General features: G+C 32.9%; 3 protein-coding genes across 3 annotated transcripts; all 3 read left to right on the forward strand.

Annotated features, from left to right (window-relative positions):
* The first annotated feature begins 4,951 nt into the window (after positions 1-4,951).
* Positions 4,952-6,864, forward strand: LOC122318034 (protein RGF1 INDUCIBLE TRANSCRIPTION FACTOR 1-like). Its single transcript, XM_043135158.1, has 5 exons — positions 4,952-5,113; positions 5,229-5,347; positions 5,435-5,635; positions 5,746-5,961; positions 6,250-6,864. Exons 2-5 carry the CDS (start codon positions 5,345-5,347, stop codon positions 6,568-6,570), a joined length of 741 nt encoding a protein of 246 aa, XP_042991092.1. The 5' UTR covers positions 4,952-5,113; positions 5,229-5,344; the 3' UTR covers positions 6,571-6,864.
* A 6,406-nt stretch (positions 6,865-13,270) lies between these two features.
* LOC122274381 lies at positions 13,271-13,936 on the forward strand. The gene has a single exon (XM_043083419.1). It carries the CDS (start codon positions 13,271-13,273, stop codon positions 13,934-13,936), a length of 666 nt encoding a protein of 221 aa, XP_042939353.1.
* Positions 13,937-22,971: 9,035 nt separating this feature from the next.
* LOC122317987 (protein MIZU-KUSSEI 1-like) lies at positions 22,972-24,105 on the forward strand. The gene is made up of 2 exons (XM_043135091.1): positions 22,972-23,121; positions 23,154-24,105. Exon 2 carries the CDS (start codon positions 23,192-23,194, stop codon positions 23,921-23,923), a length of 732 nt encoding a protein of 243 aa, XP_042991025.1. The 5' UTR covers positions 22,972-23,121; positions 23,154-23,191; the 3' UTR covers positions 23,924-24,105.
* The last annotated feature ends 1,138 nt before the right edge of the window (positions 24,106-25,243 follow it).

Raw genomic sequence — 25,243 nt, forward strand, 5'->3', positions numbered from 1 at the left:
CGAGCAATCCTCTTGATGAGTTCTCTGGACTCATCATATCAGAACCTTAAAGAAATCCTGATGTATGGTAGAGACTCATTAACATTAGATGAAGTACAATCTGTACTTCATAATAGGGAATTACAAAATAAAGGAGATGCAAAACAAGAGCATGGGGAAGGGCTATCTGTTAGGGGTAGAATAGAAAAGAGAGAAAGGAAGGGTAAGGGTGAAGCCAAGAAATCTAGGTCTAAATCAAAGGGAAAACATTTTAAATGTTTTCATTGTCACAAGGAAGGACATTTCAAAAAGAACTGTCCTGATAGAAAAAACAATCTAGGGAATAAGACCAAGGAGGCAGGGGATGCCTCTGTGGTATTATATGGCTATGAGAGTGCTGAGGTACTCACAGTGAGTGAAGTTGATTCTAAAACAGAGTGGATAATGGACTTTAGTTGCTCTTTTCATATGTGCCCTGTTAGAGATTGGTTTGAAACATTCTCTGAGTTAAAGGGGGGACATGTAATCCTAAGAAACAATAAATCCTGCAAAATCATGGGTATAGGGTCAGTTAGACTAAAGTTACATGATGGCACTGAAAGAATATTGAAGGAGGTCAGGTTTATAGCTGAGTTGAAGAGAAATTTAATTTCTCTTGATTTATCAGGCTGCACCTTCAAGTCTGAAGTAGAAGGACTTAGGGTCACTAAATGTTCCTTATTTATTATGAAAGGGGTTATTAAAAATGGGTTGTGTACCTTGCTTGGAAAAACTGTTTGGGGAAGCTTTTTCAGTACAGAACACTGTAGAAAATAAATCTGTCTTGTGGCATAAGAGGCTTGGACATGTAAGCCAAAAGGGGGTTGTAGAGTTATAGAAACAAGAGTTATTGAATAAACAGAACCTAGGAAATTTGCCTTTCTGTGAAGATTGCATTTATGGAAAGGCAAAAAGGGTTAGTTTCAGGTCAGCAACCCACAACACTAAGCAAACCCTAGACTATGTCCACTCTGACTTATGGGGACCTGCTAGAGTAAATTCACATAGTGGAGGGAGCTATTTTCTGTCCTTAGTAGATGATTACTCTAGGAAGGTCTGGATTTATATTCTGAAGAACAAGAGTGACACTTTTGAAAAGTTCAAGGAGTGGAAATCCCTAGTTGAAAACCAAGTAGGTAGGAAACTGAAAACTCTAAGGACTGATAATGGTTTAGAATTCCTATCAAATGAGTTTAACCTGTTTTGTCAAAAAGAATGAATTCTTAGGCATAAGACTGTGAGCGAAACTCCAAAACAAAATGGTTTGGCTGAGAGAATGAACAGGACCATCCTAGAAAGAGTTAGGTGTCTACTGTCTAATTCAGGGCTGCCCAAAACTTTTTGGGCAGAAGGTGTCACTACTGCAGTACACCTTATAAATAGATGTCCATCCTCTGCCATAGGATTTAAAACCCCACAGGGGTTATGGTCTGGAAAACCTCCTAGATATGACTATCTAAGAGTTTTTAGATGTGTGGCTTATGCACATTCAAAAACTGATAAACTGGAACCTAGGGCACTTAAGTGCATTTTTATAGGATATCTTGAAGGAGTTAAGGGATACAAATTTTGGGTAGATGGACCTGGTAGACATAGGTGTATTATGAGCAGAGATGTGACCTTTAATGAGTCACACATGGCTCGGGTACAAGAACCACAATTAATCAATAATAATGACAAGCCCTTAGAGGGATCTCAGATTGAGGTGGAGCAGGTTAATACCCAACCTGAACCTGTAACTGGTGATGACAGTGACTCTGAGGATCAAACTTCAGAGTACACAAGTCAAGGTGGAGCCAGATCTTGGAATCTGGCTAGAGATAGACAGAGGAGGGTGATTAAACCACCTCAAAGGTTTGGACAGGCTGATCTTACAGCTTTTGCCTTGACAGTGATTGATGATGTTGTTTACCAGGAACCTAGATCTTATAAAGAGGCTATATCTAGTAAAGACTCATCTAAGTGGCTTTTAGCCATGCATGAGGAGATGGAGTCACTTAATAAGAATCAAACATGGGTACTGGTGCCTAAACCTCAAGGAGTTAGACTCATAGGATCCAAGTGGATCTTTAAGAAGAAAGATGGCATACCAAGGATAGAAGTGACTAGATACAAGTCTAGGCTTGTAGCAAAAGGCTTTACACAGAGGGAGGGAATTGATTTTAATGAAATTTTCTCACCTGTGGTGAAACACAGCTCAATCAGATTACTACTAGCGTATACAGCATTTGAAAATTTACATTTAGAACAATTAGATGTTAAAACGGCTTTTCTATATGGAGAACTTGAAGAAGAAATTTATATGCAACCCCCTGAAGGCTTTACTGATAAAATAAAAAATAATCATGTGTGCTTACTTAAAAAATCTTTATATGGTCTTAAACAATCTCCTAGACAATGGTATAAGAGGTTTGACACACACATGATTAGTAATAATTTTAAAAGGAGTTGCTATGATAGCTGTGTATATTACAAGGAAGAAAAGAGAATAATGATATATCTTTTACTTTATGTAGATGATATGCTGATAACTTGTAAAGACACTAATCTAATTGATGAAGTTAAATGTATGTTGAAATCTGAATTTGAAATGAAAGAATTGGGCATTGCTAAGAAAATATTAGGAATGGAAATTGAAAGGGACAGAAATGAAAAGATTTTATACTTGTCCCAGAAAACTTACATTTCTAAAGTTCTGAAGAGATTTGGTATGAATCTTTTGAAACCAGTGAACACACCTTTAGGTCAACACTTTAAACTTTCAGTAGATCAGGCTGCTAAAACAGATTCTGATATTGAGTTTATGCAACAAATTCCCTATGCTAGCATGGTAGAGAGCATAATGTATGCAATGGTCTGTTCTAGACCTGACCTAACTTACGCAGTAAGCATGGTTAGTAGGTTTATGGGGAACCCAGGTAAACCCCATTGGCAGGCCATTAAGTGGGTGCTTAGGTATCTAGTTGGCACTACTAACCTAGGACTCAGTTTTGGTAAGGGTGTTGAGAAAGGATGTGAGTTAATTGGTTTTGTAGACTCTAATTTTGCAGGAAATATAGACACTAGGAAATTCTTAATTGGATATGTGTTTACTGCTTTTCGAGGGGCTGTAAGCTGGAAGTCACACTTACAATCTGTTGTGGCCTTGTCCACAACAGAGGCTGAATATATAGTATTAACAGAAGCAATAAAAGAGACCATGTGGTTAAAGAGCATTGCAAATGAGTTAAGTATTTATAATGGTAATATTTTTGTGCACTGTGATAACCAGAGTGCACTTCACTTAGCTAAAAATCAAGTTTACCATGAAAGGTCTAAGCATATTGATATAAGGCTTCATTTTGTTAGAGATGTTATAGAGTCTAAGGTTGTGGGTGTGAAGAAGGTCTCGACTGAGGATAATCCCTCAGATATGATGACCAAGTCACTCCCAAAGTCTAAGTTCAAACACTGTCTGAACTTAATTGGTATGGAGTCTAGAGTCTGTCCCCATTAGGGGGAAGGTGCAGGAATAAGCCAATGATGAGGATTGTTAATTTGGCAAATAAATGTTTTGCCAAGGTGGAGATTTGTAAATGGTATGGCAATTAACATTTATAAATTGTTATATTGTTTTAATCTGACATTTCTTAATCGTGTGTTACATTTAGAAGGTTCTGGATCATGGATGCTTTAATGGTTTGAGCTATGGATCACATGACCAGCACGTGACTTGTAAGCTGCTTTAAACCAAGGCCAAGTCTAAGCCGTAAGATCAGTACACGTAGAGCCATCTGTTGTGTCTTATATATGTATCGCTAAAGCAGTCTGTTGTTAACCTAATTCATTTTTTGTGTTTCAGCTGATTAAGAGAGGGGCTTCAAGAGAGAGAACTGAGAGGGAGAAACTAGGATTTCACTGTAAGGGAGGGAAATCTGTGATTTTCTGAGTGAGATGTGTGCTCTATAATCGGAGAGTGGTTTCTGTGGCTTCTCTGTGAAGGACAACGATTATCAATAAAGCTCTAAGGCCCATTCCTATCATGGACGTAGACCATTAGGGTTGAACCACGTAAATCGGTTGTGTTGTTCTTTCTTGCTTTATCTTTATATTATTTCTCTATTTTCTTGGTGATTAATCCTGTTATTATTCTGTTCTTGTTATTATCTTGATTCTGTTTGGATATTAGGGTTTAGTTCGAATCTGTTTGGTTCTTGATTTGTGAATATTTTTAAATTTAAATATCTATTTGTAATCTGTATGAAAGGTATTTTGTACATAAACTTAACAATAAGTAATAATTTTTTTAAAATAGTTAAGACTGATAACTTAAAATATATTATTGAATTTTATAAATATATATTTTAATATTTTAAAACTTATATAAATATTATTATTTTTATATATAATTAATTTATTATATATAAATTCTTTTAAAATAATACTGATATTTATTCCAGTGACTTAATCAAAACCGCCACCAAAAACGGAATTAAAAAAACCTTGGCAATACTTCAAAACATGACAGATGCTCAGGTAGGACTAGCTGCCCTTAAAAAATACAAAAATTTTATGTACAGTCTTTTTTGTGTACTTTTTTGTGCACTCTAGTGATATGATTGATTGGATATTAAAAAAATAATCCAGTTAATCATATCAGTAAAGTGTACAGAAAATATGTAAAAATAACTGTACGTAACATTGCTCTAAAAAATATTATGACTAAGCTGTTCGAGGTAAAAAAGAGAGAGGAGTATAGATATCATCGGACGGTGATAAAGAAGGGAGAATCTCGTCATTGGTGTCTAAATTCTAGCCCCTTCATAAAAGTCGGCTGGTCTTTTTATACGTGGGCACGTTTCCTTTCCAATTTTTCTTTTTCCAAAAAAATATTATTTTGTATTATTTATGTTTTTATTTTACTTTATAGTAGTGACCGCCTTATATAAAATAAGCCATTTTTGCATCACTCGGGGTTATCTCGTCCTAGTAGTAGTAGTCCCTTCCCCTGCTTTCCTGCAAAGAAACACACTCTGTGTTTACCCTAATAATCTTCGGCGGCGACTTCTTTCAGTTTTCTTCCTCAGAAGGTTTTGAGTTCGAAGCTCCGCTATAGGTTTTCTTTTTCTTTTTCTTTTTCTTTGTGATTTTCTAATTTTTTTTCCTCTGTACTGGTGGATTCTCAGCTTGCTCTGCTTGTTTAGCTAATATTTGTTTTCTTGTGTTTGTAGATTCAATCTTGGAAGGTTTTTGATTCGTTCTTACAGAACTGTAAAGGCTCGCTATCTATAATCAACAGCAGCAGCAGAATATCACTGGGTTTGTCCGGGCCAATCATAAGAAAGTCATGGTATTTGTCTTCTCTGTTTCTTGGTTTTCTGTTCTTCCTTTTTTACACTGTAATCTTCTCCTGATTACTATTATGTTGAATTATCAGGTGAGTCCGTTAGGCCGAATGGGGAACGATGAATTGAGTCCACCATGGCTAATACCAATGCTGAGAGCAAGTTACTTCGTTCCCTGCTCCATCCATGGAGATTCCCATAAAAGCGAATGCAACATGTTCTGTTTGGATTGCATGGGAAATGCTCTATGTTCTTACTGTTTGATCGATCACAAAGATCACCGCGTCGTTCAGGTTTTTTCAATTCTTATTTTTGTTTCTCTGATTCTTGTTATACGGAGAACATGCTTCTTTTCTTCAGCTGGAATGTGTTTGTAAAAATCCATCTGTTTGGTTGGCTGTAGATTAGACGGTCCTCGTACCACAACGTGGTGAGGGTTATTGAGATTCAGAAGTACATCGACATATCTTGTGTTCAGACCTACGTTATCAACAGCGCAAAGATTGTATTCCTGAATGAGCGGCCACAGCCTAGGCCTGGAAAGGGTGTCACGAATACATGTGAGACCTGTTGCAGAAGCCTCCTTGATTCCTTCAGATTTTGCTCCTTGGGTTGCAAGGTGATTCTCTTTCATAAGCTCACCTTTTCACATCGTACCTCACTTTTGTCTGCGTTTTGTGAAAGTCCCCCAAATCAATTCTTTGCCTTGCTTTACTTGGATTCCTTGTTTTCAGCGTCCGCAAGTCATTACTCGTTTGTTATTTGAAGTTCCCAAGGCGACAGTACTACTTAGAATAATAATTTATTTGCTGAGATTCGCTGATGCCCTGTTTTCTCACGTGCTTTGTTTCTTTCATCTTCGTCCTTTTGGTCGGTTAAAATGCCCTTACCGCCATTGTCTGTTTAGCTTGGGGCAATGAGGCGTGGTGAACCAGAGCTCACGTTTACGCTGAGAGGGAAGCACAATAGGGATTTCTTCAATGGTGGGTCAGAATCAGAGGAGTCGACTACCCCAAAGAAAATTCGGAAGAAGCATCCCTTCAGCCGCATGATGATGATGGATAGCCCTGCAATTTCAGCCGCTGCTCACTTCTATTATGGAGGAGAGAGGTCTTCTTGCTCGGGAGATGACTCCACTACAACCATTTCTCCGGCAACTCCTCCCATTTTCAACCACTGCAATGCCAGGAGAAGAAAGGGTATTCCCCATCGAGCCCCCCCATTTTGAGACTCTCATAAGACTTGGTTGTGTATTTACTGGATAAGAAAGGAGTGTTCTTGTTTGGTTGTGAAGTAGGAAATGGTCCCTTCATATACATCTCGGGTAATTTACTTGTGGGGTTTCTCTCTAAAACTAGAAATTCTAGGATGTCAATTAAATGCCCATCATCAGGCTATCCTTGTACAGATGATTACATATTTGGGCTTTGGTGGTTGTAAAGATGTAGTGGCATCCTCATGGAATATGTAGACAACATATTTGGTGCATATGAATATAGTTTGTTTGTTTTGTTCCTTTCAAGTTATGATTCAGGATTTATCTCACATGCTTTGCATGTCGTGTGGTGTTTGAATTGAGAAATATCTTAAATTAAAAAAAAAAAAATCTATTTAAAAGTGTCTTTGATAACACCGACGCACACGACCATAGATTGTCGAAATCTTTTAGATCAATTACCATAAAAAGGTCTTACCACAAGCGATGGATTTACATATCAACTTGTATCAGTAGTAGGACTCCAACTAAAACTCGAGACGAATTGACTTATGGATATGTGGAACCAATGTAAAAGGTATATATGACTTTATAAATTAAGATGGTGTTTGTTCATTACTTCCATACTAAAAAGTAAGTTTATATGAAGGATTCATATTCTTGGTCATAAAGCGGACCACTTTTGGTTAATGTAGGGAAAGATTCTGTGGCTTGAGAATACAATCATACCTAATTGTTTAAACGTGGAAGGACCCATTTTGGTCTGATTGAAAGTTGAAACAGTGTTGGCACCTACATATAATAGAATTTTATATTCCTTTTTGTTTTGTAGATAAGAACGATTAGTGACCCTTGACTTGATATTATGCCGATTACTCATATGCACTCAGAAGTAAGGATGATGATGTGGATTTAAGGTGATGATGCACTCAGAACCACATCCATCTTCCCGGCCAAGTGGTATTTGAGTTGAAAGATTAAAAAAAAAAGGTTCTTTTCATCAACCAATTATATTTTATAGATACTAGATGAGTTAAAAATTGATACCATTTGATCAGTGCATGAGGTGCTTAATTATGTTGCCTACATAGCACGTGGATTTTTTGTGCCGTAATGAATTATTAACTCTAGCAATCGCCCTCCAGCCATCCTTGACGATACGTGAGGCTTACGCGGGTACAATTATTGATGTTCATTTGGTGTTTTGTTAAAGAATGAGAATGTTTTTGTTTTCCCTAAACGAGAACATGGACTAGGTAATAGAAATGAATATATGATATCTAATATAATCAATAAAAATAGATAGATCGCAATATCTTTCTAGTTTCTACTAGTTGCAACTTCTAATAGTCACTATTCAGTCTATTTTAGGGGCGCTATCCGCTCATGGGGTCGACTTTTCCCTGCACCTACATGGGCAATGGGGATTTTAACCCCGCAATCTACCCCTAGATGTAGGGGCAGAGCCTTCATCCAACAGGTCCTCCACCCACTCCAATAGTGTCCATGGTCCACTGGACTCAAAAATTATTTTTGGACCCAAGAGTGACCAAAATCACATCTTTGAACCCAAATTGTCACATAAATAAAATTGTAAATTTAGGTTTGTAAATATAACCATAATTTAAAAACTAATACCATAATTTTTAAATTTGTTAAAGAGTATATAATGTATTAGTTAATGTAGACTAATATGAGATATTTATATAGAAGGTCAAGACAATACAAGTGTCTCACTTAAGCAATGTGAAACTCTTGCATTTCCCTAATCTCTTATATAAAAGTTGTAAATGTTATTTATGTTTGGCTAAAATTAGATGAGCCTGTATTTAAATTTGAATAATGGATAAATGTAAGTTTTAATGGGACTTTAGGAATGCATCCGATAAAGATAAGTTTTGAATAAGAGGGTATCCGATAAAAATAAGTATTCGAATTATAACTCTTATCAAATCCTATTTAAAGTATAAGATAAGAGTTTACAAGAGTCCTATGTTGATTCGAGTCTAGAAGTCAGTTGAAGAGATAAAAACCCAACTTTATTGAAGAAATTGAAACTGATTTGAATTAGAAGAAGTGATCCAGTTCAAGATGTTTACAAATCGTTAAGTAACGTATCTGACTGAGATTTTGGATAAACCTGTCAGCAGAGTCATTCTCTAAATCAATCACAACATTGTCTATTTGTAGAAGAGTCGCATGAGGGTTTGGGTTGAACACTTGAAGATCACATATTCACAAGTATTGAGAGTTTGAAGATATGAGTAGAACTTCAATAGATTAAGTAAGAGAAAATCCTTGAGATAAGGATTTTTCAAAAAGCTCAATCCGTAATATTGAGTGAGAGCATACTCCAATGGGGAGTTGGCATGTCTGAGTTCAACCACTGGAGGTTCCAGTTGAAAAGAAAAAGATTGGAAAATGTCAGAGGTTTTGATTACCTACTGCGGTAGAAGATAAGCGAAACGTGTTTAGTTACAAATGTTTTGTAAACATATTACTTGTAATCCTCTTAATTAATAATATTGACTTTCTTGAATTTATTTGCCTCGTAATGTTTTACATTTGAAGAGTTTTTCAAATAGTTTTCCTTCGTAACTAAATTATTGTATTAATGCTTTCATTATTGACAATTTTGAGCTAATAGTTTTTGTTCAATATTAGTGTGCATAATCAAGGATACATTAGAAATTTCAAAAGCCAAATTAGGCTGTAACTTGCACAATATATTAAATAAAAACTATATTTAATACATATTATTATATTTATATATAGTACATATATTTATGAATATGTATAAATATATATTTATATAAAATATATATCCTAGCGGGGTGGGAGCTGGGTGGGGCCCGCCTAACCCCCAGCCCCACATGGGCGGGTGGGGTTGCCCATCCCACCATGCGGGGGTTGGCGCAGCTACCCTCCCCTAATCCATTTCTTGGAGCACGATAATCCGTCTTCTAAAGGTCTTCTCCTTGGCTAGGAATTAATGTGGGGCTAGAATCTTGGCTTCATCGATCCTTTCCTTTAATTTTATTCAATTTTTGTGCAGGGTTATCCATCCTTTCCATTTGTCCGATCTCTTGTTCATTACCTCATGTCATCAATGCATCTTAATTTGATTAAAATAAAATAAAATAAAAAAATCTATATTGATACGACTCGATTAATTAATATAGACTTTCTACAACTTTCGCTTTTTAAAATATAACGCAACATGTAATAATATTAGTTAACCTGTTTATCTGTTAAAATCGTCGGAAAAGTGGATGAGAGCCATTTGTTTGGTTCCGATCATTCTATTTTTTTTTATTATAATATGTGTTAGTTTTGAAAAGACTCTAAAGGATATCATCCTATCAAATTTGTATTTTGTATCTTATAATTTATTTATAAATGTCTTATGAATAAAAAAGAAAAAATAACTATTCTAGATTTTACGAGCTAGGGAAGTCAATATCATTCAAAGTTTGGGAGAGACGTCGTACTTAAACCCCCATAAAATGGGCATTGAAACACAGACAAGTACATTTCCAGATGCTCTTAGATATAATATATATATATATATATATATATATATATCTCTGTCAATGATATATCTTTGATTATATATATATATATGAAACTAAGGTTGCGTGTCATGGTATTCAACTCTGACTCAGCTCCATTCTCCTCCGTCCATTTCCATCCATATTTGAGCTCTCTCTTTCTTATCTGTTTTTCGTTTTTGGGTAGCAAGCAAATATTAAAGGACGATAATATAATATAATTTGTTGAATTATTGAGGCCAAAAACTAAGGATATTGTTGCTTGCGCGCAGCTTCTAACTCTTTAAAAACTTTCGTATGTCGTGACGTAATTCTTGCTGCTAGCTTAACATGCACCTCTTAAGTATTCAAGTACTACGACTTCGTTTGGGATGATCACGACGTTTGGCTGGTCTACTTCAAGAATAAAATTCAACTCATCATCCAAACTAAAAGCTAGCAGGTGGTTGAGGAGGGCTGCTTAATTTGTCTGCTTCTTGCAATGCATGGTCCTGTCCTGTGCCACTTCTCCTCTCAGGGACTGCCACGTATGATTCATCACCATTCTCGATCTGTTGTACACGTTACAGCCACCCTTCTTGATCTATATATATTCTGGAATTTTCTATTCTTTTGTTTCTTGTGCACCACTTCATTAATATTGTTTGTATCGAGGGGAAGGGAATTGAAGCTCTAAGATTTGGAACATATATAGTAGTGGGATACGGTACTGGCCGGCCCTACTGGGTGGCTGCCACTGTGGATAATGGCCTCTTTTTTAAAATAATTAAAAAAAAAAGTAAAATTCACATTGAAAAAGTACGTAAAAAAAAAATTACTCTTTATTAATTATGAGGTTTATTTATTCATAAAAGAAATTTACACAAAATTTATCTATTTAAACTTTAATCCTAACACTACTCGTAAATAAAATATCGAAGGTATGTTAAGGTTTATATATGCATTTATGATTAAAATTGTATATAAATATTGAGTTGAGTTAATTTAAATTTTTTATAAATAATAATGAGTTGAGATACACACCTCAACTATACTCATTTATGTGTTTAAATATTTAAAATAACTTAAAAATAAAATATACTGAACTGAGTTTGGTATCCAAACCAACCGTTAAACTTAAGAGTGTAGATGTGGCCAAGACTTTTAGGATCTAGCGTTGACGTGGCTATCTCTTTTCTCTGTTAAATTGGTTTTATTTTCCTATTTAATTAATCTTCTATTTTAATTATCCATATAATAATTATTTAAAATATACATCCATATAAATATTTATATATCAAGGAACTATTTTTTTCCCTACCATCTAAATTAGAATAAAAAATAATGATATTTATAAAATTATTTTGTGATCATGAACGTGATATATAGTATTATTTTATTAATCATATAGAATTTTATATAACTAATTACTAGTATAAATATTTTTAAAATAATATCTTATTTGAAAATTCGGGCCGTTCTTGGTTTATGGCATTAATCAAGGACCATTTTTTAAATTTCCCTGTACTTTTTAAAATGGTCATGGATTTTGATGAGGACGTGAAGAGTAGAGGCCGGTCTTCTAAAGTATAACGGCCAACTTGACTTGCTTTCAGCACGTTGCAACTTGCACGAGCACGAGAGTCAGGACGACCAAACAAAAACTTGTACCCCTATCCGTGAATGAATGAATATCTGTCAAAGGATTTTGTTCTCTTTAATGATCATATGGGCTGGCTGGCTTAAACAATCTCACGTGATCATTGATATCGAGATAAAAGAATTAAGGTTATTTTAAATGATTTGTTAAATTTATTTCAAAATAAAAATAATTTTATAATTTAATACATCAGTTTATAAATTTATTTATTATAATTTGTTTGTAATTAAATAATTTCTTTGATTCAAATAACAGTTATTTTTACTACCAAGCTACTATTTTTTTAGGACATCGTTACTTTCGGACTATGTTACTATTGATTTTAAATTTGAATAATATTACATATTATCGTAGAAAAGAATAAAATTTATTATTAAAATTTTTTTTTTTAAATTATGTATTTATTTAATTTTTTAAAAATAATTAAGTTATAATTATCATTTATCATAATTGTACATACTATTGACTAGGCTGCAATATAATTATAAGGTGGAAATAATAAATAAAAACCTTTTACACCCATATAATAAAGTAAAAGATAGACCAACAGGAAAAGCATGTACGGGTTATTCTGTTGAGAAAAGACAAAAACACATGACAAGTTGGAAGACTTTAACTCCAAGGCCCAAGCTGCTTCGGTCGATGACGGTTTCGCCGGCGTCATGGGCCAGGCTTTCCAGTTAGTTGCCGCCACCTGACTTGTGTCAAGTAGTAACGATAGATACGTCAACACAGTTAGCATTTAAAAAATAATAATTTTTTCATTTTAATTCAAACACATTATTTAACAATCTAGCAGTTCAAAAGTGCTAAAAAATTATTTTTCTAATTTTAATATTTTGTTAAAATATATAAAATTACAATCCTATCATTTTTCTATATATATTCATGATTGAGGGTGACCTAAATCCTATTTTTCTATTTAAAATTAAAAGAAATTAATTCAAACTAGTTTGAATAAATGAGAAGAGATGGTTTTATATAAAGGATAATAAAATATTATTTTTTAATATTATTATTATTTTAAAATTTAAAATAATTAAATAGTAATTTAAAAATTTTAAATTATTTATTATATTTTATATAAAAATTTTAAAAAAATTATAATAATAAGATAAAATATAATTAATTAAATGCTTTTCGGATCTAAACAAGGTTGCGCAGCAATAATTGATGGCACGAGATTTGGGCGTTACATTGAAATGGTTACATCAGAGCATACATCAGAGTAAATAAAGAAACGCGGTACAAGTTTGACTACTTGAACCCCAAGCTTCCGAAAACAGAGTCCTGACTCCTGAGTTCGTTGATGACGCCTTCGCTTCCGTCATCATCCGCCTTCATCCCCAAGTTATTTCCTTAACATGAGACCTATTAATATAGAGTACAACTACTGGGTTCGTGTCTCAGATGATTCTTGAACATTCCCCAGTGCTCTTCCATTTTCCTAGTACGCATCTGTCTCTGCGCCTGTCTGGAGTGTTTAGTAACCTGTCTTTTGACACCCGCCACAACACCTAAAATGGGTGGTTGCGTCTCGCAAGTGATGTTCAGTGGGACACAATCTTGGCCTTCCAGTGATCATCCCACAGCTAAGATCGTCTCCGTCAATGGTGTCCTCCGAGAATATCCCGCCCTTTCATATGTCTCCCAGGTCATCCAGGCCGAGAATTCCTTCTCCTCTTCTTCTTCGTCGTCGTCGTCCATTTTCATCTGCAGTTCTGACAAATTGGGTTACGACGACTACATTCCGGCCTTGGATGCGGAGGACCAACTGCAGGCCGACCAGATCTACTTCGTGCTTCCCTCGTCTAAGCTTCGGCAGCGCTTGACCGCTTCCGATATGGCCTCCTTGGCCGTCAAAGCCGCCGTTGCTCTTCAGAAGTATGCCTCCAAAAACAGCGGCCTTCGACGGAAGAACAAGGCCCGTATATCTCCTGTTACTGTGGCTTATCAATCGGTTTCTTTCGAAAGTACCAAGATCAATCGGTTTGGGTATGAGAAAAGTTTCGAGTCGCAGAAGAATAACAGACGGCCAACTGTTGATGCCAAGCCGAGCAGTGGATTATCTCAAGACGGGTCGTCTGCGAGGAAGTTGCAGAGATCCCGTTCTAGAAGAACGAAGACGGCGGCTCGCTCCTTTAGACTCAGATTGAGCACCATTTACGAAGGAACTGCTGCTCTTTAGATTAAAATTATTTATTTCTTCACTATGATCAGTATATAATGCAGTTTCTGAGGCTCAGAAACTACCCCGCAGAAGAATCATACTTATATCCACCTCCATGTAAGCAAAAAAAAAAAATAGAGGTTGGGATTGTGTGCGTGATTTTTGTAGCTATATAATATATTGTAAAATCTGGGATTTTCGTGCAAATTTTCTTGCCGTTCTTTGCTACGGATTTCTTTTCGTTAATAGTGGCCAAATGTAAATGTCGAACAGTAAGTCGTTTACCAGTTTCTGCCAGCTTCTTCTAATTGCCGGCTAAAGTGCAAAATTGCCAATCTCGAAATTGAAAAGAATAGTACTGGAAATTCCATGCACATTTGCAACGAGAACATCAATTCCACTCGATCGGGATTCTCCACTTAGTATGAACATAAAAATAAATTTACCTGATATTGCAAATTTCAAGTGACGGGTAGAGAATGATGTTACAATATTCAACAACTGAATCAATAATGTTCTGCATCACACGTGCTTGATGCAATTTTCAAGTATACACGCCGTGTGCTATAATGATTTGGAAAAATGATAGTTATAATTGTAAGTGTGCAAATATCATGTAATTAGTTCAAAAAAATTAATAAGCATGAGATTCATATAAAAATTAATTAATTTTTTTAATAATAAATCTCACTTTTTTCAAAATAATTATATATATAATATTTAGTACTCTACGATTGTATGTAATATTAATCAATAACTTGTAACCAGAAAGGGAAAACACCGAAAATCTAATGAGAGATGCTTCTAATACTTAAATTACTTAGGAGTCAAAGCTTTCTTAATGAGTGATGAATCTATATCTCAATAGTAGTAGATTATTTATAAGGACTTTTACCATAGTGAAACTCCGTCTCAGGCTAGGCATGATTCTTAGTGCTCAGTTTAGTATGTTATCTTTTAGAGTACTATTCGACCGTTGATAGTACACATATGGCCTGAATATCTTCTTGAACTTATCTCTGTAAATTCCTATATTGTTGGGATACGGTTAGCTGGGTTCTCATGCCGACATTGAGGCTTTTCTAGGGTTTATCTCTATGGATTGATCCTGATATTAGACTAGGGATACAACTAGTACTTGACTTTATTCCAGAACCCAAATGGTGCGTTTAATGTAGCTTAATCCTTTAATGGTCCAATGTCACGTGAATCTCAAGTGATCGAGGTCTTAATTAATCGCTTGCACCCCTTTCTCGCCCATAAAGTGTATGTATATCCAACAACAAGTGAAGATTTTTCTCGTCAACTCTTGTGACGGATCCATGAATAAAAGAACGAGACCAATAGAGCATGTAATGAAACAAATCTCACTGCTTTTAGACGACTAGGCTGCAATGATATTTAATACGACATGTGAAGTTGACTCGAGTAAACTCGAAAATTGTTTGATCCAATAAATAAACTCGATCGTGAACCTGTATACAGTGGAGGAACCACATTTAGCTTGAGGGGCCATGTTTTATGAAAAATTCAAAATAACCCCAAGATTCTAAGATATTATTCAATATAGTTTTATAAATATAGAAAATGCCCCCCAAAAAATTTATAATCCCCATATACTTCTTAAAATTTTTATAGAATTTCAATATTCTTAAAAATATCTCTCTCCAATTTTTCTCTTATTGTTCCTAAATTTTGTATAATTTCTATACAATACATATTTTTAAGGATGTGATCTCACCAAAATTAAATTAAAATTAATAAGAGAAATAATAAACTTATTAATATGAATCCCAAAATATTTTGTTATATATATACAATAATAGGCTTCTTAAATGTATGGAGTCCAAATTGAAATAAATACAAAAAAAAATCATTTAAGTTTGATAATCTTTATGAAAAATAGTTGAGAGGTTTTATCCTCTAGACTTCATTAAGCAATAAAAAAAAATTATTTAAGATCTAAATTATAACATTATATGTTTAATGTGTCACAAAAATATCTAAATTTTACATAAAACATAATTACCTTACACACTATAATAAAAAATAACCTTCAAAAATATCACTTGATAGTTTTTATGAAAAAATTAAATTCTAAATATTTCATTACACAAATAATAATGATAAATGGATATTATTTTATGAAATATTATTGTCATAAATCAGAAACATATATTGAGTTGTACTTATAGAATCTTATTTCTACGTGATTGTAACAAATTATTGAGATCCTATTTTACATGAAGTAATGTTTTTATGATTTTTTTAATTTCAGTTTATTTTACATAAATGTGTATACGGTAAAAAAAAAATTGATCCTTCAAAGAAATTGTTGGTTCCGCCACTATCTATATAACCTGCATGCTAAACTCAAAGATGTTTATAAATTCTTTTGTTTTATTAAATAATTTAGCCTTACATCGACCAAAATCATGAAAACAAAAAATAAATAAATGCTTGAGTATTCAATATCAAACAATATGACTATGGATGATAAAAATTAAAAATAATAATCATATTACTCAAAAGTCAAATAAACTCAAGCGATGGAGCTTGTAATATGAGAAAGGTTTTGGTGGCAGTGTACAACTGAAATGGGCTTGGGCTTGGGCTTGAATGAGCCTTAAAAAAAGGGTCCAATCTCAAAAAGAGCGGCAATTCTGTATTGGGCTCGAAGATGTATATTATAACTCCTTGGAAAGAACAAAAATTGAAAAGGCAGATTGTAAACAGTAAAGGGGGAAGGAAAATAAACATGACATCAATCTCCTCTCTTTCTATTGCTGAAAGACTGCTGTATTTGGACGTTGAAATATCTTCAATACTTTTTAATTTTTTTTATTATTATTTATTATTTTATTATTATTTTTTATTTATTTTTATTATTATTCCTTACCTTTTACTTACTTTTTATTACTATTTATTATTTTATTATTACTTTTCACTTACTTTTTATTATTATTCACAACTCTCCTTAACACTTTTCAACACCTAAATCCACCGAAAGTCCAGACTCGAAAGCTGTCGAAGGGTAAACAAAAACGTTAGTCGATGTTCAAATAAATTAGGTACATCACACCTAAATTTTCTTGACAATTTTATGTTTTTGCACGTTCGAATGTCACGTTAAGTAAAGTTTGTATGGTATTGAAATCAATCTAAATTCAATTCATTTTGATTGATTTGAATTGTTTTCGTACGTGGGTCAAGTCCAACTTAACTAATTCAATTAAGCAAATTAAACCTCTCAATCCAAAGCCATTAACTTCGTATTGTTACGAGAAATAAGGATGGTACTAATTATTTTATATTGTACATCTTATATATTTTAAAATTTATTTTTTTTATTTTTTATTTTATTTTATTCTTACTAAAATAATTAGATTATTCTACTTATCATTCATACACCACGTAATTATTTAAAAAAAATAGAACAAAAATTGAAAAGGCAGATTGTAAACCGTAAAGGAGGAAGAAAAAGATAAACATGACATCAATCTCCTCTCTCTTCTATGTTGCTGAAAGAGTGAAAGTCTCCAAAGCTGTCGAAGAGTAAACAAAAACGTTAGTCGATGTTCAAATAAATTAGGTACATCACACCTAAATTTTCTTGACAATTTTATGTTTTTGCACGTTCGAATGTCACGTTAACTAAAGTTTGTATGGTATTGAAATCAATCTAAATTCAATTCATTTTGATAAAAACAAGTTAGATCTCTTGATAATTTCGTATTATGTTCGTATTCAGAGTTTAAAATATTATTGGTTGAGATTAGGAATTGTATGGATTTGAATTGTTTTCGTATATGCGTCAAGTCCAACTTAACTAATTCAATTAAGCAAATCAAACCTCTCAATTCAAAGCCAATAACTTCGTATTGTTACGAGAAATAAGGACGATACTGATCATCTTACACTGTACATCTTATATATTTTAAAATTTATTTTTTTATTTTTTATTTTATTTTATTTTTACTAAAATAATTGAATTATTCTGCTTATCATTCATACACCACATAATTATTTTAAAAAAATAAAACATAAATCACACGGCTTTAGCCACAAAAATATATTATAAAAGTAAATCTACAAATTCACATGACTTAATGTGGTACCTAAAATTATAAAACTACTTGTGTTGCAAAGTAAGTTCAACATGTCACATAATATCACGTTAGTTTATAAATTTATTTTTATAAAATCTTTTCATTGACTGTGGCAATTCTCTCCTGGCATAAATTTACTTGCACAAGACTAGACTACTCCATAAATAAGAGATCGTTTATAAAGAATATTTCATAATATCAGTGAATAATATATAATAGAATTTTTATTAAAAATTTATAATTTCAAATCTTCAGCTTTTGGACTTAATTATTATAATTTTTCAAATACTTTATTTAAATTATAATTAAAAAATATGAGAATATCAAAAATATCTTTTTCCAAACAAACTTAAAAGAGGTTTATTCCGTTTAGATATTAAGTTGAATTAAGATGAAACTAGATAAAAGTTAAATTTTAAAATATTTTTAAAATATAAATTTTAATAATATTTGTTTTAAAAAAATATATAAAAATTAAATAAGATAAAGATGAGTTAAATCCCAACAATGCGTAAAACTATTTTGTCCAGGACCACGGAGCAAGTTTGTCCGGTAAACATGTGATCCAGCTAATTTTGTCTCCACGCCCGACGAAAAACCTTTTATGGGTAAAGTTGGTCCCATATTGGGATTTGTAAAAATCTGCCGGCAGAAAGTGTAAATGATGTGATTTGTTGGTCAAACGCGAAATAAAAAAATAAAGAATAATAACATAGTTACAACTTTTTCTCATTTCAATTAATATATAAAAAATATATTGCTTTTTAAAATAAGATTATAAAAATAGGATTTTTCCATCTTGTTGACAGCTTATTTCTCCTAATTATTATTGTTATTATTGCAACAAAACTACCATTTTACTCGATATTTTAAGAGTATTGACATTGAATTGATTATTTTAATTTTAAAATTTTAAAAATATATAATTTTTTAATTTTTAACTAATCACTAAATATTTAAAATCTACATCAAGTTAGCTAGTGCTCTAACATCTCGTTTCTTTTCGTAATTTATTTTAATTTATTTCAATTTTTTTAAAATTTCATCTAAAATAAAATAAATAATTTAATTTTTTAATCTTAAAATAAAAATAATATTATAAAAATATATTTTAATATAATTATACTTAATTTTTAATTTTAATTTCAACTCATCTCATCTCACTTATAAAAACAAACGAAATACTGTTTTCTTTTATTGTCGGTCGAGACTTTCAGAGGTTCATGTTTTTTCAGGTCTACTTTTGTTCCCCACTATCCATCGGATTGAAGCCCAAGCTGGTGTTAATTATTTATCTCCTAACAAACTCCGCTCCAAGTCCAAACAACCCTTCATTCAACACCATGTATGCAGCAGTACTGGGGATATTGCCTTTTTAAAAAAAAAATTAAATGTATAGACAGTCAAAAATAAAAATAAAATAAAATTACATAATAGCATTATTCTTGTCCCCCTCATGATCAGTGCTATTAGCTGTACCGAAGTAGCCCGTGCCTCACTCTAAACATTCTCATAACCGCACGTGTATACATTTATGTACGTGCGTGTTAGAGTACGTTGTCCGTCATGACCACGTACACACTAATAGTCTTGTACTACATATAGATGCCATAGAATGATTTGCTACGGCATTATTAATTGTCAATGATTATGGTTAATTCATTTGTTTCACCGATCCTTTGATCTTCACGACAAAGTCAAATTAGAAACAAGTGTTATATATAATCATAGGTTATACAAGCTAGCGTGGAGTAACTATTTAAAAATAAAATAAATTTTATTATTAAAAAATTAATATTTTTTTCTTATAAATCTCTTATTTATTTATTTTTTTTTAAATAATTATATGAGACTTGCATACTCAAAAGTACAACTATTATTTTTCTTTATATATATATATGTGTGTGTGTGTATGCTTTGTCATGGCACTTATAATGGCACATTTAGCACTAATTAAAATATATGATCGGTAAAGATGATTGAAAACAAATAATATAGGATAATCTATAGTGGAATGGAAAGGCACGTACGTTATATATTGAAAATGTATAGTTTAATTAGCATATATGAGTAGTTAATTAATTCAACCATTAAGGAACCTCGATCTTCTAATGAGTTGAAGTCTTTTTTATGCTCGCCTTAATTTTTTAATATCTAGTATTAGAGAAGTGTTAGGGTTATTAAAAATAAAATTAATTAGCATGCGTGTCTTAATTTGATACGTCAAATTTAGACGTATTGAGCAATATTTCATGCATGACCAATATTTTTCAGTGCTTCTCGGATTATATATCATGATTCATGATTTCTATTATATATACAGATGGTATAGAAGTGTAGATTGTCAAGCCCGCATATAAATCAAGCTAGCAAGCACAAAAGCACAAGCAAACTTGACTAGAAAATGACACGATTGCAACCCATTAATTATTGAAAACTAAAGGGAAAGCATTGCTTTATATAAAGAACTACTTAAAAGAGGATGTGAGAGATCCTAATGTTTTTTGTTTTCTTCCTGGCCGGCCTGAATGAGTCGACAAAACGTTTGACATGGCAGCTTTTCCCACAGAGAGCTGCATAAAGGTGGTCGGTCCAATTGGGAGATGATGGAGATATGTGCAAATTGCATGCCCAATAATCAGCATGAAAACCCAAGCACTCAGTAGTAGTACTCAAGCTAACTTAATCTTGAAGGGGCGGTGGGAAGTATTAAGTGCTATATATATGGAAGCAGGAATAACATATATTGAATCATAAGGTGGAAAAAAAAGCATGCAAAGCGTGCAAAACCTACTTCTCTTCTTCATCCCTAACGTGGGCGGTGGGCCAAGATCATCTTTTGAAAGAGAAACAGAGACGATTTGTCAATAGAGAAAACAAACAAACAAACAAACAAACAAGTGAAGATCTAAAGGATGGATGCTCTTTGATATTCATTTCAAATTTTATCATTTTCAGTTATATCTCTACTAGTATATACGATTTTGGTAGACTGATCGTTGTATATAGACAGATAGAACTGTGAAAAATGTGCCATATTAATATATGACTTGTGATGACAAAACATATATGCTATAGAGAACAATATTACTAGTTCTTCAAACTATATATAATGCTTCTGCTACGTTACCTTTTTAAGAAACAAAATTTTTATATGCAATCACTTTTATAAACTATTTGTGCACTCTACTAATGTGATTAGTTGCGTCACTTTATTTTAATATAAAATAACTGTTTTGACTAATTGTATCAATAGAGTTTGTAAGGAATACGTAAAAATAACTGTATATAGTAAAACTCAACACGAAGATATATAATGGAATTGGCACACACCATTATCATAATTGACAAATCAAAGCAAATAAAAAGAAATGGAAACATCATTAATACTAGTACGTACTGTTAATACACTAGATCGATAAACATTCCACAAAATGACTCGGCATTATCATCATATGATCTCTAGCTATCTGTCTTACAGAACAATGATTAGGTATCCAAGGCAAGGTAATTATCTTATCAACAAGAATCTCATGAACTTAATGAAGATGAAATTAAATCCTTCAATCTTTCATTTATATATAATAGCCTTTTTAAGCTCATGCTTAAAATACCCTTGCTATTAGCTCTTAATTACGGGAATAGCTTAGACATGAGTGGTATGATTATATATCATGCAATTGCTCTCTCGAGTTACGTATAATCTAATGTATCATTTTAAATCATATTAATTTATGAGTTTATTTGTAAAAAATTTTAATAATTAAAACAATTTTTTCTATATATATTTCCTATAATTACTTTGGTTAAGAATGAAATACTATTGATTCATTAAACTGAACCTATCAAAGCTTTTATCAGCTTATACATATATATATATATAAGAGCGGTGCTACTTAGGCAGCTGAATAGCACCGCTCATTGTTATCGCTAGTATATTTTTAAATTTTTTTTATATTTAAATATTTTTAAAAAATAAAAAATATATCAATATATTTAAAAATACTTTCTTTATCATTAAATAAAAATAATAATAATTTTTACTAGTAGTCAACTAAAACATAACAATAGAGTGGAGTAGTAGATTTATTTTATATATATATTTATATAAAGATTTGCTGTTTGACTTAACTAAACTTACCTGCAGTGAAAGTAAATACGAGAACATTCAGGACAGATTTTCACCATTAAGTTGGTCGTCGACCCGTTTTATCTATCCAGTGGGAAACTATTTATGATCATGGGATAAACATATGATATTAGTATATGATATTAGTATCTTATTGGGGTAGGAGGAAAGTGGGACAGACAGGACTCTTGGGTCTAATCATTGCCTTGGGCGTGCTTCCTTGCTCATCATACTCACACTCATACATGCCCATCCCTCCCAATCTCCAGTCCTCTATTGGACCATTCTTTCTTTTCGCCTGGGGAAGACTTTTCTACTGACATTTGAGGCTAAACTTTATAAATTTGATATTCTTTACTATGTTCTTTCCCTCATGCTCTGATCTCCTGTTTTCGGTCTTACTTCTTTTAAATAAAGAAATGCTGCAAGCCCCAATGTACAAAGTTATTTTTTAAAAATAAATTTAATATATTTCACGTTAATTTATTAATTTAATTTTATAAAATTTATTTATAACTAAAATAGGTATGATCTTCACTCATTATCTCATTATATTATATGATTAGAAATTATTTATTATATTTTATTTATAAATTTATTATCTAATACAACCTTATAAACATAATGAATAGATTTTTTAAATCAATTATATACAACCATACGATTAGCATCAGGCACGCCACGTACACACAACCGAATAGTTCAAAGCATGGGACCCTCCCGCACGCCCCTCGTGGGCAGAATTATTGCCCGCGATTCCTCGGCCCACTCTCTCTTTCATTCTCCAACGCCTTTACGTCACTTTTGCGCCCCCTCCTTTGCTTATTTATTGGCTTTTTAGGCCTCCCCCATCTTCTTACACTATACCTAGTTATTTTCTTCATAGCTCTAGCTTTATATCTACTTCACTCTTGACATTTCTCCCGGCACAGTCCGGCCGACGCCCCCCTACTCTCTCTCTCTCTCTCTCTCTCTCTCTCTCTCTCTCTCTCACACACACATTAACTCTGAGCTCGTAACATATACACAAAGATCATGAGGATGATAGACTTGGGAAGCCAAAGAGGCCATGCCCTGCATATTATGGACACTGCAACCTCCGTCGACTGTGGCAAAGAAGTGAGGTTCCGGCGATCCTTTCGGTCCTTGGTGGAGTGCATGGTTCCATGTTGTGGCTTCCAACCGTCGGATTCACTCTCCAGCGACACCGAATCAACTCTCGGCTCCTCCTCTACCGTGACCGGTACCTTCTTCGGCTACAGGAAAGGTCGTGTCAGCTTCTGCCTACAAGACGACACCCGGAGCTCCCCTCTTCTCCTGCTTGAGTTCGCCGTCCCCACGGCCTACCTCGCCAGAGAGATGCAGCACGGAGTGCTAAGAATCGCGCTCGAGTGCGACAGACAAAAGGAGATCCTCAGGTCCAGCTCCACGATGAGCTCCAACTCCAGCTCATGCTCGCTCTTCAACGTGCCCGTTTGGTCCATGTACTGCAACGGCAGGAAGGTTGGGTTCGCCATAAGGCGTCAGATGACGGCGAGCGATGCTGCGGTGCTGAAACAGATGCAGACAGTGTCTGTTGGAGCGGGAGTCCTGCCTGCTGCGGCGGCCAACAAGTCCGAGGTCGAAGCTGGGGATGGAGGTGAACTCTTGTACCTTAGAGCCGGCTTTGAGCGAGTCATTGGATCCCATGACTCGGAGTCGTTCCACATGATTAACCCGGTTGGGAGCTCCGGCCAGGAGCTCAGCATATTCCTTCTCAGGACATGACATGCAGCAAATTAAGGCCGAAGCCACCCCAAAATAGTACTTGACCATATTGAAGAATGAAGATTATTTGCCGGAGGGGAATATGTGTAATATAGATATTTTTTATGTAGGATTAATGTATAATATTGATGTAGCAGTACCATCTGTGCATATATCCAAACATGCCTAGCATCTTTCATATATATATATATATATATATATATCATGAGTTCTAAATGCTCGTTTGTTTTCATAGATGATATGGAATATTCAGTTAAAACAAGTTAAAAGTTGAATAAAATATTATTAAAATATATATTTTTTATGTTATTTTTGTTTTAAAATTTTAAAAAATTAAATTGTTTATTTTATTTTATATGAAAATTTAAAAAATTATAATGATTAGATAATATGAAAATAGTTATGAAAACAAATGATGCCTTAATCTTACCGCGAGCATGTTGTATTTATTATAGGGGAAAATTAATAATAATTACCAATTTTAGATCTACTACTCACTTAAGAATCAAAGGTTCAAAAGTGATATAATATACTCATATAAGAAAAATAATCCACTTACAACCATATTATAACTATTTTATGCATGGAAATATGAGTAATGTAATATATAATCATTTTTATGTATTCTTATTTTACTTATATAATTAGTTATATTAATTTTTTTAATACACAACGAATTATATTAATAACATGTGGAAAAAAATACGTAAAATTGATTAAATATAAATTTTTATAAAAATATTGTTAATTTTTTAATACTTAAATTTATTTTTAATAAAATATCATGATTGCTTTAATTGATTCAAAATAGTCGTAAAAGAATTATAGGTGTATCATTATTACACGAGGTTGACACTAATAATTATCCCTCTCATCCAACCCCACAAAGCTAGCTATCATTTTCACCTCAAATAAATCATTATTTTCATCACAGGATTATCTAGGTGTCTCTAATTGTATAGGGATCACACTCAGATAAAGAGTTTTGACCTGATATAGTCCTTAAGTACTGGATCACCCTTTTGTTGCCTAAAAAGAATAACAAATATAATGTACGTACCAATCAATATTAATTAAGAATAAAATAAAATAATTGTAAAAGAATATAATAAGTATATCATTATCCTTAAATTTTAATTAAGACTAGGTAGTAAGAGTTCGGCATAAAAATCCACAGCACCAAAGTTGAATTTTTAAAATTTTAGCCATAGAAACCTTATATACGCATTTAAATCTTATGATCTATTGTGTTAAAAAAAAAAAAAAAACCTGAAAATAAATAAGTTTTTTCAACAAATAAAATGTATAAAAAACGGGTAC

The sequence above is a fragment of the Carya illinoinensis genome, chromosome 8 (genome assembly GCF_018687715.1).
Source record: "Carya illinoinensis cultivar Pawnee chromosome 8, C.illinoinensisPawnee_v1, whole genome shotgun sequence".
NCBI classification, from domain to species: Eukaryota; Viridiplantae; Streptophyta; class Magnoliopsida; order Fagales; family Juglandaceae; genus Carya; species Carya illinoinensis.